Source organism: Simochromis diagramma, unplaced genomic scaffold, assembly GCF_900408965.1.
Source record: "Simochromis diagramma unplaced genomic scaffold, fSimDia1.1 OVJJ01000419.1, whole genome shotgun sequence".
In the NCBI taxonomy this organism is placed as follows: Eukaryota; Metazoa; Chordata; class Actinopteri; order Cichliformes; family Cichlidae; genus Simochromis; species Simochromis diagramma.
In genome coordinates, this window is record NW_024387244.1 from 2,976,118 (window position 1) to 2,993,181 (window position 17,064).

At 40.7% G+C, this 17,064-nt stretch overlaps 1 protein-coding gene across 6 annotated transcripts; it reads left to right on the top strand.

Annotated features, from left to right (window-relative positions):
- Positions 1-21: 21 nt before the first annotated feature.
- Positions 22-16,781, top strand: shc2 (SHC (Src homology 2 domain containing) transforming protein 2). Of its 6 annotated transcripts, none has more exons than XM_040052638.1 (15): positions 179-395; positions 1,094-1,144; positions 2,802-3,612; positions 6,699-6,769; positions 8,975-9,035; positions 9,264-9,383; positions 10,028-10,081; positions 10,247-10,298; positions 10,936-11,062; positions 12,022-12,202; positions 12,831-12,927; positions 13,576-13,755; positions 13,968-14,308; positions 14,415-14,566; positions 14,836-16,781. In XM_040052638.1, the coding sequence occupies exons 3-14, from the start codon at positions 2,845-2,847 to the stop codon at positions 14,541-14,543; spliced, it is 2,181 nt and encodes a 726-aa protein (XP_039908572.1). In that variant the 5' UTR covers positions 179-395; positions 1,094-1,144; positions 2,802-2,844; the 3' UTR covers positions 14,544-14,566; positions 14,836-16,781. The 6 variants fall into 6 exon arrangements, with proteins under 6 accessions (XP_039908575.1, XP_039908572.1, XP_039908571.1 ...); XM_040052637.1 differs by having other exon boundaries at positions 181-395; positions 1,530-3,612; XM_040052643.1 differs by having other exon boundaries at positions 188-395; positions 3,352-3,612.
- Positions 16,782-17,064: the final 283 nt, after the last annotated feature.

Genomic DNA, 17,064 nt, shown 5'->3' on the forward strand with positions numbered 1-17,064 from the left:
TCAAAGCAGCAGCACGCGGACTTAACAGGATCGTCTATTCAAAGAAAGATGACTCCCTCCGCAAGGAAAACACAAGTCTTGAGGCGAAGCGCTATCGCGATAGAATTTGTACATTTAACGGTATATTAGGAATGGTTATATATATGATTTAAAAAAAAATACGTTTTTGATTTTTTAAACCCAAGGTTTGTGATGTATTTTGAAAAGTTTGTGGTCGTTTTGTCAGATATGTTGAGAAGTTGACACAGTAAAAGATCTTCGGCTCTCAATTATCTCTGCTACGTAGTTGATCTTCTGCAAGAGAGTACTTTTGACGTAGACGAGCCGACAACGGAGGGTAAACTTTCAGGAGAAAAGTACACAGGGTTGGCGATGTATCCACTGGGGGTGAAATCGTATGTATGATTCACTTCTATACTTTCTGTTCGACCTGTGGTGTATTCACAACAGCATGGGAATATGAACACTTAGCATGACTACATAAATTTTATTATTTTTAAAAAGCACTTTGGTCATAGAACACTGAAAGTGAATATGGCAAAAATATTTAGAAAAGCATCCATCAGCATCATCAGTAAGTGATTAAACAGTACAGTCGAGCTGCAGGTCGTTTACACCCAACTTTCATAGCCAAATTTTATATATATGTTTTGTATAAATAGCATTATATTCTCAGTCTACTAACTTACTGCGAACTCATTTTACATTTTAACCAAATAACAGCTTAAATTTTCTGTGCTGCAGGTACCTTATGACGTTTTGTTGTATTAGGTTGTGCCAGTGGCTGCTAATGAGTGGTGTGTTATTCAGAGCATGACTTGTGCCACTTGTATATGTAAATTCATGAGGTAAATCCGTTAACTCTTGAAATACAGAGAAAAAAAAAAGTGTGAATTAAATTGGAATTGGTATCATTTGTAGAATGAAAGTGGAAGTAAGAGTTTGAGGAAATAACATGAACACTTTAATTTTATACATGACACTCAAGTGTTTTGCCAGGGAAAATGGGGAACAGAAAATACCGAGAAAGGCTACTGCATCTGTCAACATGCATCGATTACATCTGGTTTATCAGTAACTTTTTATACTCTAGCAAACAACCACTGCAGTGGTCATGTAGCAGCTTTCTCAGAGCCTGACACAGGTAAGATCCATGCTTCTTTCTAACTTTAAGATTGCAAATTTGTCAGTCGCATGCCTGTATAATCTATTATCTCTTTACTATTGTTCTGAATGAATTGGGCTGTAGTTTGTTTACTGTAGTTGTTCTAGAGTCGGTGTTGGATAAATGCCATGGTCTCCAGGTTCTCCAGATTCTCTGAAGCGCTGTAGAAATCCCGTGAATTACAGACCTTTCTTCAGCTTTTTGTCATGACAGAGTGTTGGGTTAGACACAATATATTTCTAGAAACTTGTTTTGGGGAATAGGTTTTCCTTCTGTCTTCTGTGTCAGTATCCTTTTTACTACTGTACCTGTTTACGTGATTCGACTGAAAATCATCGTTTAACTCGCTTTATGTTTCTCACAGAGAATCCTGACTCCTGATGCGTACCTTCTGTTGCCTTTGTGTAAGACGGAGGAATGCAGTTGTGAGAGAGAAGCAGGAAAGAGGTTGAACGGGGGAAAGGGAAAAAGAGAGAGCAGCTAAAAGGATCTTGCTGAGATGGCTGATTGTTCTCTTGGGAGACGGTTGGGAGGGAGATGGGAAGGGAATTCAGGCAGATGGAATAGGGTGGATGTTTTTAGAGATGTAGTCCCTTAGGAGAGTGGCTGCATTGTTTTCTTTGTGAAGTCTTTGCCTATAACCAGGATCAATTATAAGCATACATCAAATCATACAAAATTCACTTTAACTAAATGGACAGGAAATTTTCTGATATTCATCAATATCCAAACTCAATACCCTAAATATTTTAACTTTATATCTCAATATAGCTAGTTCTAGAGCTTTGTTCTTCTGTTGCTGTACATTTGTGTAGTGTTGGTTACTTTTTGAACATGTGAATTTAAATTAAGAACATTATTTTGTGTTAGTTATCAAAATGCAGAGACAGTTGAAATACAGAAGGCATAGATAAAAAATAAACAGAAAATCCATAGATAAGAAAAATTCCAAATGATAATGAACTGACAGTGGATGGGCAAGATGCTTCGGATGTTTCCAGCCTCTCGCCCAGTGTTAGCTGGGATCCCAGCTGGTTAAGTGGTTAAGTGGATGGATATATTGTTTTATTTCAGTCATATTTTTACCGTCTTAAAAGCAATGCAGCCTTTTTTATAATCTTAATATCACTGTTTTTTTTTATTGTATGAGGTCAAATGCGGGCATAGAGTTCATTTGAGGAGTAGATTCCAAAATGTAATGATTACTGGCTCCAATTACTGCCTTGCTGAATGTCCTTTATGTAGAAACACAGGTGCTCTGTAGTGTCAATGTGTACGTGTGTCTGGGAGCCGGGTGGTTCAGGCAGATGTGTTTTAGCTAATACAGTCTGAGAGCAGCTGGGCAGGGCTAATAGACCAATGACATCATCCAAAGAGAGAGAGAAGAGAGAGAGAGCAAGACTGGGAGCACAGCTTGCCTAAGGCAGGGAGAGGGAGCGGGGCAGCTCAGTGAGGAGAGCAGCATGAGAGCGGGACAGTGTGTGTGTGTGAACGGGAGAGGACCAGACTGCATTCAGTTGACTTTGACAAGGATATAAGACCAACAAGATTTTCCTGCTAGTTTTCTCCTCCTCCTTCTTTGCACCTTTCCCCCTCCCCTTCCCCCCTTTCCCCTTTTTCTTCCATCCTGTGGCAGTTATCCCCACTCACAGGTCCTGCTTCAGGCGGCTACTCCGGGCATGCTCCTTAAGCCAAAGTATGACCGCTTTCGCAATGAGTCTGTGACCTCCTCCGACGACCTAATGCAGAGCTTAGCCATGAGCGGCAAAGTTGTGGCCACACCAGTGGTTCCCTCCTCCACGCCAAGCCTTCCTCTGCCTCCTTTGCCTCCCCTGGATCCCAGTGCCAGGTCCTCCTCCTCTGCTGGGGCTATGGCCTTGGCCGACTCTCCGTGCCTGGATGGGGAACAAGATGCCACGACAACCTTCTGCATGCTCATTCCTAAGATGCCTCAGTGGAAATTCTCCAACTCCCTGCTTAGCCGGAGTCCATCCAACTCCAGTTCCAGCTCCAATTCTAGCAAGGACTCGGGCAAGACAGCGGCAGCTACTTCCCAGGCCTCTGTCACGTCTTCTTCATCATCACACAGGCCCGGTGGTGGAGCCTCAGCCAGTGGCCCAGTGGCGAGCCTTGCAGCAGTGCTTAACTCCTGTGACCCGGTGTGTGTCACTCCTTGTTCCCTACAGGCCATTCGGGGGCAGCGAGCAGTAGCAGCGGCAAATTCTGCCAGTCCAGGGGGGCACGTATTTGGAGCCGCAGAGGTCATGGCGAGCCCCGGTGGCTCCAGCAACTTCAGATCGGGAATGACGCGCAGCACAAGGGTCGAAGGCATGTGGCTTGGGGGAGAGGACTTCAACCAGAAGGGCAGCTTCATCCACAAACCCTCTCAAGGCTGGCTGCACCCTGACAAGAAGATAGTAGGACAAGGAGCGTCCTACATTGTCAGGGTAAGCTAGCTGGCACTTTTTTATTTTCTTCAAAGAAATAAAAAACAACCAAAGGAAATATGCAGTAACTTTTTTCAGGTACTCATCAATGAGTAAAGAGAACAAGATAATTGCAGAATATTAAATATATGACCCCACTTAAATATTCTCTGTCTGACTGCACAGAAGACAAAAGGACACCTCACTATCAGGCAGTTTGTTATGCAGCTCATGTGGGAAGACTGGGGAGTACATAATTTAATCCAGATAGATGGCTGAGCGTTGCTCATTGGGAGACAGCATGCAGGCGTCAGGGTGGAGAGAGATAAACCATGAAATTATGTGTACAGACTGTAGAAAGGATTGTGGTTCAGCTGCACTGTTTACCAAAGGTAGAATTTATCATACTGTACTTAAACAATGAGAATCTGTATTTATAGAGCTTGTAACTTAGGTCTGATTGTAAGCTCCCACTGCAAGCTTGTGGGAGTGGTTGCTCTTTGTTTTGTTTCGGGATTGTTTACGTTCTTGTGTGCAATGAATTATTATGATTTTACCCATAAAATGTTATTTACAGCATCTCAGCATAGTCGATACCAAATGTTTATTTCATTATCATGAAAATATGCTCAAAATAAGCTTTTTTATTATTCTGTAAATTTGTATCAAAATAAACTGATACATATAGAAATGAATGTGATCATTTCAAATGATATAGATAAATCTGAGTTTCAAAGAAACCTTGTTCTCGATCCGAGCTCGCTGTGTTTACAAAGGGCTACCAGCCTGAGCAGAATGCTCGATGTCCCCTCAGCAATCCCCCATAACTGTTCACCTCTGCCCCTGTGCTCTCCTCCTCCTCAAACTAATGACATGACTCTTGATTAGCCCAGACTGGGGCCCAAGCACGCTTTCTAATAACATTATACAGGCACCATTCATTCCCATATTCAATTACATTTAATCACCAGTCATTTGCATCATATGATGTGGAAGAGGATGGTTGGATCTGTATGGGAGCAGTCCAAATGTCGATTACATATGAGCTCTCACAGCCAGGAAGGGCTTTCTGAAATGGATAACAAGTGCTCTTTTCATATCTGACTTATAATCATATTAATGATGGGACCAGGCTTTTAACAGCTTGTTGTTGTCATCAGAAACTGCCCTCTGACTGTTGCAGATGACCTGAAAGAGCCAGTGTTTGAACGTGTTTCACGCCTCTTGACGTAGTACTTCAGGAGACATGTATGTGCAGCATGCATTTCAATGGGAAATCTATGCAGGGAGGCATAGTCTCTGCATGTATTAGTGTCAGAGTGACGGTTGATTTCTGCTGCACCGTGCCATTTTTAAGCAGCACGGCCACTATGCTGAGCGACTCTCATTCTCTCACTCACATATTCATACATATCCACTCCTCTGCTGGGAAAGACACAAATCAGATTTTTAGCAATGCTCTTACTCGCTCTCTCTCCCTCTCTCTCGCTGCATAGCCACGTCGAGATCTGTGTCTGGCCTGCATCTGCCGCCTCTGCTAGTCAGGATTTTGCACCGACCATCAAAACACCGCTTCTGCTAAATCATTTGCAGAGAGAGAAAGACAAACTGTTTCTATTTTGTGCTATTCACTTATTTCACTATCAAAGCGAAGCATAAATATTTGCAATGTGATTGCCTGTTGCTAATTGATGCAGTTTCTAGAAGCGTCCGTAGACTTGAGTTGTTGTAATTTTACTGTCATATATTTTTGAATATGCTCTGCGTAGTGTGCGGTTAACCAGGAATAGAGAGTAACTAATCACATACTTTTATCTGATCATCCTTTACTACACGGCTGTTGTTTTGTTGTAAAGTCTGATCACATTGGCTAATAAACTTCTTTTGGAAATCTTTTACAGTGACAAACGATATAATTTGGCAATTATTTATGTCAAAGGCAGCCGCTACAGCAAAACACGGCTAAAGAGGACATGCTAATGTTATTAAATTTCTAAGGAATGTGTCTTGGAAAGTCTACGTCCCTGTAGTCATAGCAATAGTGTGCAAGAGACTTGGCCAAAAGGACAAGAGTGCAGATAGGGTGATAGAAGTAGGGATGTTGCATCAGTAGATTGAGTTTGTGACAATGGAAGCATTGGCAGAGAGAGGGAAAGAAAAAAGAGAGGGACAATTTCTCTGATGGAAGACGTCCCTCATGTCCAAATCTTGTTAGTGAGCTCGTTATGTTCTCTGGCTCAGAGGTCCCACTCTGTTTCTCTCTCCGTCTCTCCAAATAAGTTTCAAAAAGAGCTGTGCTTTACATCCCCAATGCAATGTGCTGCATTTAAGATGAGTGTCACGTGTTTTTAAGGAGGCTGCGATTCAATCAGTGTAGCAAAAAACACAGGAAAAAATGTTAATTATTAATATTCAATGTTGCATCTGTTGTTTTTACGTATTCATGGGTTTATTTACCTATGCAGCAGGAATGTGGTAGATGGTAGAAGCTTTTTTATATGAGTTATTATCTCCGAGTTGGTTTTTAGAGACTGATTATGGCAGGCAAACAAATGCCAAGCAATTCGTTCACCACTTCATCTTTTCATGATAACCACACAGATATGCAAATAAGATGTAGAGGGCGTACTCGCATGCTGATTGTTTACGCAAACACACTCACATCCCCCAGAGGGCTGAGAAGCTGCAGTTTATCCATGATTTGGAGCTCTGAGTGCTGCTAATCTAGTCACAGTGCCATTAGCACCCCAACCTGACAGGCATTAGGAAGCTGCTCAGCTGGGACCTTCCCACTGGAGGACACTACATTAATGGGCTATATGGGGATTTGATTTAGATTACTGTTGAAAGTAATCACATGTACCAACAGAGTATAGTCTATTGTGAACGTAACATCTCTTTCTGGAAGTGTTGTGGTGTAGTTAAAATACAAACTTAATTTAAATGCAGCGCATGTTTATAGTTCTGTATTTTTGAATAGTTTCATTCAATTATCTTTTCAGATCATAAAACATATTTGAACACTTCATGAGTTTATTTTTAAATTAAAAATAAGGTATTTAACTTAGATTTTAATGATTTTTCTCCCTTTGGTTTTTTCTTTACAGTACATGGGATGCATTGAGGTGCTGAAATCAATGCGATCCCTGGACTTCACCACACGCACTCAAGTGACAAGGTAAGCTGGTAACCGTCATATCTGCCAGTGTAGATGTGTAGTATTAATTGAAGTGTGAAGAGTTTTTTTTAAATATATATATATATATACTATATATAAATACTTTTGCTTTAGCATGGCCAATAGATTTACACTTGTCACATTAGTCTTTTTTGATCAAGAGCCACAACTTTGAATTTCAAGTTTACGTTGCAGTGGAGCTGTCCAATAACTCATGCACTTGCAAGAACTACATGCATGAAGACAGCAGTTATAGTGTGGGACTGTTAATAGATAAACAGAGCTGCTGTATTTGTGTTCACTGGCATCAAAGGCCAGAAGGTTACACATTAAACTATGCCTCAGGGCCTTACTATGTCTGTGTCTTGGTGTTTTTATGCCCTACACGTCATGTTATTGTTATAAAAACAGGGTTTTTTGCAGTCCTCAACCTCATGGGAGAAGTCCTTTTCCCCACTCCCTCCCTGTCTGCCTCGCTCTCTGTCTCTCACCCTCTCCTCTCTCCTGCACAATCGATCGGCAGTAATCTGAGCCCACCGTGCATCCGAGGCTTAAGTGCAGGGGGGAGGAGGTAGCAGAGATGGAGTGATGGAGAGGGAGATCTATTATTGATGATGTTCGTTAATGACTGTAGAAAGCTGCAGTGGTCCCCATGAACGCACCCTGCTGGATAATGTCTGCGGCTGTAACTTCTTGAGGGGGGAGGAGGAGGAGGAGAAGGAGGAGGAGGAAGATGTCCAAAACAAAGCAGCAAAACAAAATGTTTGCACTGGGAGTAGCCATAGAGAGTAAGATGGCTATGTCTGGTCTTGTTTTTATGTGACTGACTGAGTCATGATTATTTCCAGCAATGATGAATGTTTTTTGTTTGCATTCCTGTCGTGGTTGATTTTAAAGTCCCATATAAGTGTGTTTACCCCTCGGTCAAGGTCAGAGCGGCCCTTTTCACCTAGTAGCTCACATAAGGCATTTTTTAAAATTCAAAATAGGTTCAAGTCCTCCATGATGGTAACAACACAAGGCTTTTGTTCCTGGGTCTTTCCTTACTTTGTTTGCCAAAGTCGTGATATGTGTGTATGTGAATTGCTGGATATCATTTAAAGGCAGCACAGTAAGGGCTTACATATCCATTCAGAACAGGCCATTCTTCAGCTTCCTGACTTATACACAACTTGATTTAGTCCTGGAAGACCACAACGAAACAGTCAGTAGCTTCCAGTATTTCAAAAATGTAATTCAGCTCCAGGATTTAAAGAAGGTGCTTTCTCTTAACAGTCCTCTCTGTGTTTTTTGCCGTTTAACTGCAAAATGAGTGAAACGAGGTGCAGCATTTTATTGTAGTCGAAAACAACAGCTCATCTCTCCCCCCTCCTCTGTCTCCTCCTCCTCCTCCCTCTGCTCTCTCATCAGCATGAGTCATTCGAACATTGTGGTGTTTTTCAAAAATCCCTGAGAAGACTTTTACTCGAGATGGGGCCCGGGACGCTGCTTTTTAAATATTTACGAGCCACTTGATAGGGGCAGCTAGGTTCTTGATTGTTCCCACTGTCCCCTGGCAGAGAGCGCGTGAGCTCCCGCCTCAAATCCACTTTATGGCTCAGCCGTGCCATCATGCTCACACAGGGACAGACCCTTTAAATGCCCATTAGGCAGTCATTCCCAGGAGTTATATCAGTTTTATCGCCAACTTGTAACAAATGTGCAGGGAGAATTGCACTGCAGAAAATAAATGCTAATGCTAATGCCCTAAAGAGGTCTTATACACTATTTACTTTTTATTTTCTTCATCTGATGCTGTTTATTCTCCCATACTTTGGGAATTGAAATTCCCAAATTATTCATCAACAGATGAATGCTGTTATTGTTTCCTTTCTCGGGTTAACATTTCCAACATTAATGGATAAGAATGTTGTGACTTTCTTATCTATTTTCGTGACCTTTGAACTACGATTTGCCTACGACCTATGGGCTTGTTTGGAGGAAGGGAAAACGTCTGTTCATGTTTAACCTAACGTTTTCCATTGCTGTGGGGCGGCGTTTTGTGTTGTGACTCAGTTTTCTGTATTTTTGCACAGACAACACAAGTCCATATGATTTATACGTTATATAATATTATTATTATTATTATTACAAATGGCTGATAATCAGTGACCAGTATATTCGTCTTTAGTCTGATCTGAAATCTTTCTTCGTGTTTCTCTTTAGGGAAGCCATCAACAGACTGTGCGAAGCTGTGCCAGGTGGAAAGGGGGCTTGGAGGAAGAAGGTTAACAGTAATTTATAATTCTAACAGACATGCAGTACTTTTGACAAGCAGTCAATAGTAATTTTATATACACACAAGATGTATTAAAATAACAACAAAGGGTAGAAAGGACTGCTGCTGCTCCATGCGGCTGTTTTTCTGGTAACTAATATACAGTATGACATTTTTATCTGTATCTACAACTGAAACTATATAACTGTAATTTTCATCGTATCCTTTATTTTGTAGGTTCCAAACAAAGCTCTGCAGTCAGTCATGGGGAAGAGTAACCTACGATTTGCAGGCATGAGCATCGCAGTCAATATTTCCATCGATGGTATTAATCTGCTCATTCCTACCACACGACAGGTTAGCTGATACTTAATTAAGGTGGCGAATGTACTTGCATGACCACAATGTGATTAAGACCTTTATAATGTGCCAGCTATTATTTTTGCATTTTTCTTTATTCCTATAGCTTAGCTTTACATAGACGTTAGCATATTTTCTCTTAACTGTTAATCACTGGGTAAAATATGTGCGAAATCACTGATGAGATAAAAAAACAAATTTTTTGTTGGAAGTTTGTAGTGAACAATTTTACGCTCCTATGTGAATATTATAAATAAATACCACTTTTGTGAGGTACAGAGTCAAACCTTTAACCTTTAATTGGGACTTTGCCCAGTTGTCCATTATGTGTAGATACAACAGGTTCATCGCTTGAGTTGGGTGCCTTTTTTATGCTTGAATGAGTAATAGGCCAGAGTTAGGTGGCTAAACAAACAAAAAAAAAACATGAAAACAGTTAAAAAGCAGCCAATGTCCAAAGAAAAACTTTGAAAGATTTTCAGAAAACCTGGAGGGCTGTTGCTCAAGACCACTTTAAAAGAATTCAAAGAAATTTTAGCTCCTTGGAAGCAAAATATGAATAAATGAGGGGCGGGTCAAAACTTTTACACAGTACTGTACATTCATTGACAAAATAACGAATGGCTTCCTTTCTCTTTCAGGTGATAGCTCATCATCCCTTGCAGTCCATCTCATTTGCCTCTGGGGGAGACACAGTGAGTGCAGCATTTAACATTTACTCTCCATTAAATTGTTGGAATGAACATTTTGCCTATGCAAACATGTATGACTTGAATTAATCGTTAACAGTCTCGAGCTTCAAAAATTACTGATGGTTTTGATTTATCGAGCTGATTTTCCCCCAAACTGATATGTTGCAGGACACACCTGATTATGTTGCATATGTGTCCAAAGACCCAGTGAATCAGAGAGGTATGTTCTAAAAAGGTTCCCTTTCTCCTTCCATACATTTAGCCACTAGACAAACACGTTTATTTTGTAAGGCAAAATAAGTTGCATTAGAAAATAATGTCTGTTGTCTTTTTTACTGTGGATTATAACATTACTATTGCGATATCTATAGACGTTTTTTCTTAAAAATGCTTTGATTCCACCTCTAACTGTATTATGTGGTCTGTCTGTGGCTTAATTACAATTATTATGGGTTTAGGGTGGGTGAGACTGTAACAATAACAGTACAAAATCATTTAAAAACAATATTTTATTAACAATATTGATGATTTGATTTTATCATTTGCATTGTAAACATATTAGTATTTCATTTTTAAACATCACAATTATTTAAAAAAAACTAAAGTATATAAAATGTGGTAATATGCCAGTATCGTAAACCAGTATTGTTATAAAATATTGCACCACAAAATATACTTTGTTGGAAATTAAATAGCTAATAAACATTGTGTTTGCTGATGTCTTAAAAAAATATTAATATTTTAAAAATCCACATATGTAGAAGCCAATAAACTATTGGCTCCTTGCTGTACCGGGAGTTTGAATAGCTCGTGGCAACTTTTTAACTCCTCACTCTCTCTCTCTCTTTTTCTTTCAGCATGTCATATCCTGGAGTGCTCAGATGGTTTAGCCCAAAGTGTCATCAGTACCCTCGGCCAAGCCTTCGAGCTGCAGTTCAAACAGTATCTGCACAGTCCACCAAAAACCATGACATCTGTGGAGAGGTAACAGAAAGTCCTGCCACTTCTCACGTACTTAACTGGATGAAAAAGACGTTAAGAGTTGTTGTTACTCTCCTTAAAATCAGTGACATCGGTGAAGCGGTGGGATAGTGACTCATAAATTATCCCAACGTGTCAAATAGAAAAATCTAGTATGTTGACTTCATGTAACAAAAGCACCAAAAAAGACTTCAGTTTAAGACTCCCAGGACTGTATACATCCCAAGCATTCTTACCAGCAGCTGTCAGACTCTATAATGCAGTTTAACACTCTTTTGGTCATCTTACTCACCAGCTTGTTTGTTTACTGCACATTTTATGCATATCTCTGTACAATTTTTCTATTTTTCTATACATATTCTGTACATTGTTACCTGTATATACCTGCATATACGAACATCGGTTGCTTGTGTCTTCCTTTTATATTTTACTTTCACTTGCTGTAAGAGCTCTGGAACACCGAAATTTCTCATCCGTGGGATAATAAAGGTTTATTCTATTCTAAGCATCCAGCAGAAAGAGCTTAGCCACCACCAACCTGATCTAGTTTAGAGTTCTCAGATTTCTTTCTTATTTATTACAAGGAGATGTGATACTTTGTTCTTGTATTTCTTCAAAATCAGTCTTACAGTGTTGTAAATACATAGATTTTCTCACACATGAGATGCTACCGCAGCGATGCCACCGCAGTCACCAGCATAACTCCAGACAAGCAGTTTGTTTCTTCCTGGTTTCAAATAAACATCTTCTCAATTTCGGATGTGGAGATGTTACTTGATCAGAACAAATCAATTTAACAACGCTGATTTCCTCCTCAAATTAATGCTGTAGCGTTAACATCATTATAGAAATGAATACATAATCATATTTGGAAGTTGTGGTTAAAATACAGTTTTTTGCTGTCTTTATTTGGACATGTAGTTCTGTTGTCAGACTTACACTCACAGTATATTTCTCCTCAGGTCTGCCAGGACAGAAGAACCAATTTGGAGGGATGATGAGGACTTCTCTGAGCCGGATTACTATAACCGTATTCCAGGGAAGGAGCCTCCTGTTGGAGGTGTGGTAGACTCCAGACTCAGGCCCAGTGGAACCCTCATTGGTCACATGCACACTCAACCACAGAGCAAGACAGCAGCTCAGGTGAGTGTCCTGACATGGCTATAGAAATACTGTTAAATCAGGCTCTGCATGTTGTAGCTCTACTGTAGCTGAATCCAGTTTTGAGCTAATTGCATATTGTGTATTTATATTTTTCTATTTGTACGGTGTATTTCTGCTTCTCCAAATTTCATCGAGAAGACCTCCGGTGCATTTTTGTGTAAAACTGTAAAACCTGCATGCTTGCACTACAGACTAAACTAAAACATCTGGTCATTATCATGAAGTATTGGATTGATGTTTCGAACAGAGCTCTCTGACATCTCCCTCGTGAACTGGTGACTGATGTGTTTTCATGCTCCTGCCTCATATTGTTACATGGAATTAAAGCATAGGATCATGAAAATATACTCCATAACTGTGCCTGCAGCATAATTGCCTAAGACAAATACGATTACACGAAGAGCCTTGGGTTCTCTGTAGCCTATCAGGTGAAAGGACCCATTGCCCCCTTTGTTGCAACTTGTTCACAACAGGGTGACATGCTGCAGCTAATGTTTCAAATAGAGTGCTTCGAAACTACATTATGCAGGGACACGAGATGAGAGTTCTTGGTTATACAGATCCAGATGTATTTAGGTTGTGTTCTTGTGGTGTGATTATGTGTTAGCAGATGAGCTCACCAGCCAGGAGAGATCAAGCATCCTACCAGCCTGGTCAGCTGTGTTATGAGCTTCACTGGGACACGGAGACAACCTGCAGCTCAGGTGAGACATCCTGTGGCAGGGAGCAGCTGTAACAGCTGAAACATTGTGACCTTTTAGGTTAGTTTTTATAATACAGTTGTTATATAGAGGTGATGTAGTTAACTGGGGGGATTTCAAACAGGTTTTTAAATTAAGGATTTTTTTTTTTTTTTTTAAATATATGAGTTGCAACGTTTTCTAGTCACATACTAAACAATGAGGATTGTCAGATTTGTTTTGTGTATATATTTATGTTAAATTGTCTCTGAAGGAGGTTAGTTGTTTTTTTTCCATCCTTATTGTATTACAAAGCTAATCATCACAGTTCTCGTTGCCTGAGGAGAGGGGAGCTCAGCGTTTGCCCTCTTAATTAACAGAAATAGGATCTTGGCATTTTTTAATAAGGCCCCCTTCATACTTCATATTGTTTATCATCTTTAACTAGACTGATGCTAGGAGGATGATCAAGATAGGTACGACAATTAACTTTTTCCTTTCAAAAATATAGAAAATAATAGTTAGACTTTTAGTAGTTGGAAATTTTAAGTGACATTTTGTGATTTTTTTTCTTTTATATAATCAGTTGTTTCCGTTAGCAGCAAACAGTGCTGTAGCACGGGGCAGAAACTAGTGAATGAAACGCATTTTGTGCGCACCTTTCTGTCTTAGGTCTGACATCAGATGGTTATTTGTGTGCTGACGGTCAGCCTCCAGGCAGCAGAGACTATGAGGAGCATCAATATGTTAACACCCAGAGTCTGGAAAACCTGGATTCACTCACGCAGGGTCCCGATGGGCACAGAGGCACCAGGGCACCAGAGAGTCCCAAAAAGGATCTCTTTGACATGAGTAAGTCCTGCCTATGACATCTTCGGACATATATATATAACAGAACGACAGCCAGACTCTCTCTCAAATGTTTGATTCCCACCAGATTCCCTTTTTGACACCGTCCTTTTACGACCAAGCCACGGATCTTTTGCTTGTTAGGCAGACCACTACACTATGAGGAAACAACAAAACCTTGTGAAACATCTCAAGCGCCTTTGTCGTCTCTGTAGGGCCCTTTGAGGATGCCCTGAAGCTCCACGAGGCCTGTGGTGTTGGGTCCACTATATCTGGAGGCTCTGGTGCTGAGGGAGGAGTGGGAGGTGGTCGGGTGTTGGACGATCAGTGGCCCAGCCCTCCACGACGCAGAGCCCCCGTTGCTCCAAATGAGGAGCAGCTTCGCCGTGAGCCCTGGTACCACAGCCGGATGAGCCGGCGAGACGCAGAAAAACTCCTGAGCCGGGACGGAGATTTTCTGGTAAGGGAGAGCACTACCAATCCTGGCCAGTATGTGCTAAGCGGCCTGCACCGTGGCCTCCCTAAACACTTACTGCTAGTGGACCCCGAAGGAGTGGTGAGTCTCTTAAGAAGTAGTTCCAATAAATCACGCTGCTTATTTGTTTTGTTATGAAGTTACACTGGTGTACTCCTTTTGTTTTGCTTTTCCCTTAAAAAAAAAGGTCCGGACCAAAGACATGTTATTTGAGAGCATAACCCACCTCGTCTCGTTTCACCTGAAGAATGAGCTGCCTATTGTAGCAGCAGAGAGCGAGCTTCATCTCAAACGGGGTGTGAGGAGGAAGCAGTGAATTACCTGGACCTGTGTGGGACTGTAAGATAGCAGCATACACTATGGACTTTTCAAACCAGATACATGAATAATTTAAGGGATTATAATGCAGACGTAAAGCAAGGAGTGCATGCTAACATTATCATTTTAAAAAGCATTGCTATTTCTTTACATTGTTGAGGTGTTCAATTTGTCTTTAACTGCAAAGGGGAGGTTCACATTTTAGCATGTAGATTATTTAGATTCACACACTTGGTTACAATAGATCTAAGTAGAAATAATGTAGTATTTCTTTCTCTCTCGTTCTACAGTGCTAAATTCCTATGTGCCCATACAAATCACATAAAAACTGAATCTAGGACTCATTATGGGATGATTTTTCAACGGGAAGAAAGAATATCAGCAATACTTTCTTTCCATGGACAATCCTTCTAAGGAGTCTGCAGTATCTGATATATCCCTGTACTTCTGCTTGTTGACTACCAGGATAAACCAAATATCCCTCATCTGTCATAAACTCCTCAGCATGCAGTTATTAAGCTAACAAACCAACCAGGATCCACAGTCTGTGCTGTGCCCGAGCTGGATAATCACCAACCGAGGTCAAAAATTAAACTGACAACCTGTCTGGAGAGGAGCCAACCTCAGGAAATCCCAAAAGGATTTAATGCACAGTGAAGAAAAGCCTGTAATTGTGAAGTGCTTCCTTTAAACCACAACTTGCATGACTAGTAAGTCACAGGTTATTCAAATCAACCAGTTGTGGGAATCACCAGAACAAACTGTCACTAATTTTCTGGTGCACCAAAAAATTCAAAACAAGATGTCCAGTTCGTCCAGTAGTTCATCTCGGTACAAATGCAGGAAATGAAAATTCTGCAACTGTTTAGAATGTAAAGACTGTTAAATGCTCATGTTCAAGGTCTGCAGTATCTGAATTTATAACAGCCACAAAGCCTTTATTGTTTCTCTGAGCTATTTTAAGCCTCACATGCATCAAAAAAAAAAAGCATAATCATGATACACCGATTAGCCCCAACATTAAAACCACTGACAGGTGAAGCGCACATCACTGATTTACCTGGGAAACATTGGGTCCTGGCATTCAAGTGGAAGCTATCTCGAGACATCAACCACATAAACAAGTTCCAAGTAACAGCAACCTCAAGTGCTTTCCTCAGGAACAGTTGCAGAACATGACAAACAGTGCAAGCTGTTGAAACAGCCCGCCTCCCTGCAGGTTCTGTTTTCGGCCACAAGATGGGCCAGAACAAGCCAATCCACTGCACCGACTCCATGCAAAGAGCCAGACAACACGGCGCACCCCAAAACATCACCTGCTGCACCGATCGGTCAGAGCCGTTTAGGTGGAACAAGCGGGATCTACACAATGGATGCTTTTAATGTGGCTTTAGTGTATTTATCAGTGCAGTGGAGATCGATACATTGTCCTGACTGAGAAGTTTCATCACATTTGCTATTAAATCTGCTATTTGTGCTGTTTGTAAGGGCTGTTCATTATTTTAGGAAGTCATGTGTGGTAAAAACTCCTCCGCATTAATGCTCAGTATAGCCATGCCCGTTCTCCCCAGCCTCTCCCACTTCAGTGCCTTAATAACTACACTGACAGGCGTTTGTGTCAGCGTGTATATAATGTGCATTTATGCTCTTGTTGCAAAAGAACAGTTTTCTTGCCACGCCAATGAGTAAATGAACAAACTTCAGGATGATTCAAAGTTGTGTACATGTAAACAGTAACGGAAGCTGCTCTTGTTTTGGGGTGAATGAGTAATACTGTCTATGATGGTCTTAAATGTTATCGTCTTATATGTGTGTCCCTCAGAGTTTTTAAGTCAGAGGTCAGTCATAGACATGTTAAAGAAGGAGCTTAATTTTTCCCAGCTCAGGGAAGTGCATCACTTTATTGTCCTTATTCCCTGTCTGTACATTTTACTGACTTGCTGGTGTGTTTTTGCTCCACAACGTTTCCTCCCCAGTTTTGACAGTGTAATACTTTAAAATTATTTTTGTCTGCTTTCTGCCCTTTTCCCCCCTCTCTGTTCTTGGCTACTTAAGTTTAATCAGGCCCTCCTTTGTTCTTAGCCTCGTAAATGCACATAAAGATGAGGTAAACTTCAACAGTTTTTTGTGAGATCCAGATCATTGTCATTCTTTTGTATCTCCCCTCAGGAATTTCCTGGACCTTTTCTTCTATGATTAACTGACTGACTTTTTGTTAATAAAATGTATTAAAAAAAAGGTGGGTTGTCATTTGTGAGCATAAGTTTAACCATCTAACCAACAAGCAAAAGATCCATGTTTAGATCCCACCTAATAGGGCACAAATCCCACTGGGGTTGTGTTTGGAATGGCATCGGATGATCAAAAATGCAGTGCAACTTTTTGTGAGTAAGGAAGCAGCTGAAAGTTGTTTACACAGTGTTTTTATCCTCACAAAGTATAAATGGTTGTATGCACGTATTTCAGGCATATTAGCTGGTTCAAATATTGCATCTCTAGCTTCCTTAATGTATGTGTAT

What these genes read in the sequence shown, in the direction of transcription:
- shc2 (XM_040052638.1), top strand. Translation starts at nt 2,845, where the DNA reads ATGCTCCTTAAGCCAAAGTATGACCGCTTTCGCAATGAGTCTGTGACC. An exon ending in GAGCGTCCTACATTGTCAGG is followed by an intron (nt 3,613 to 6,698) that starts GTAAGCTAGCTG and finishes TTTTCTTTACAG; the next exon opens with TACATGGGATGCATTGAGGT. An exon ending in AGAGCAAGACAGCAGCTCAG is followed by an intron (nt 12,203 to 12,830) that starts GTGAGTGTCCTG and finishes ATTATGTGTTAG; the next exon opens with CAGATGAGCTCACCAGCCAG.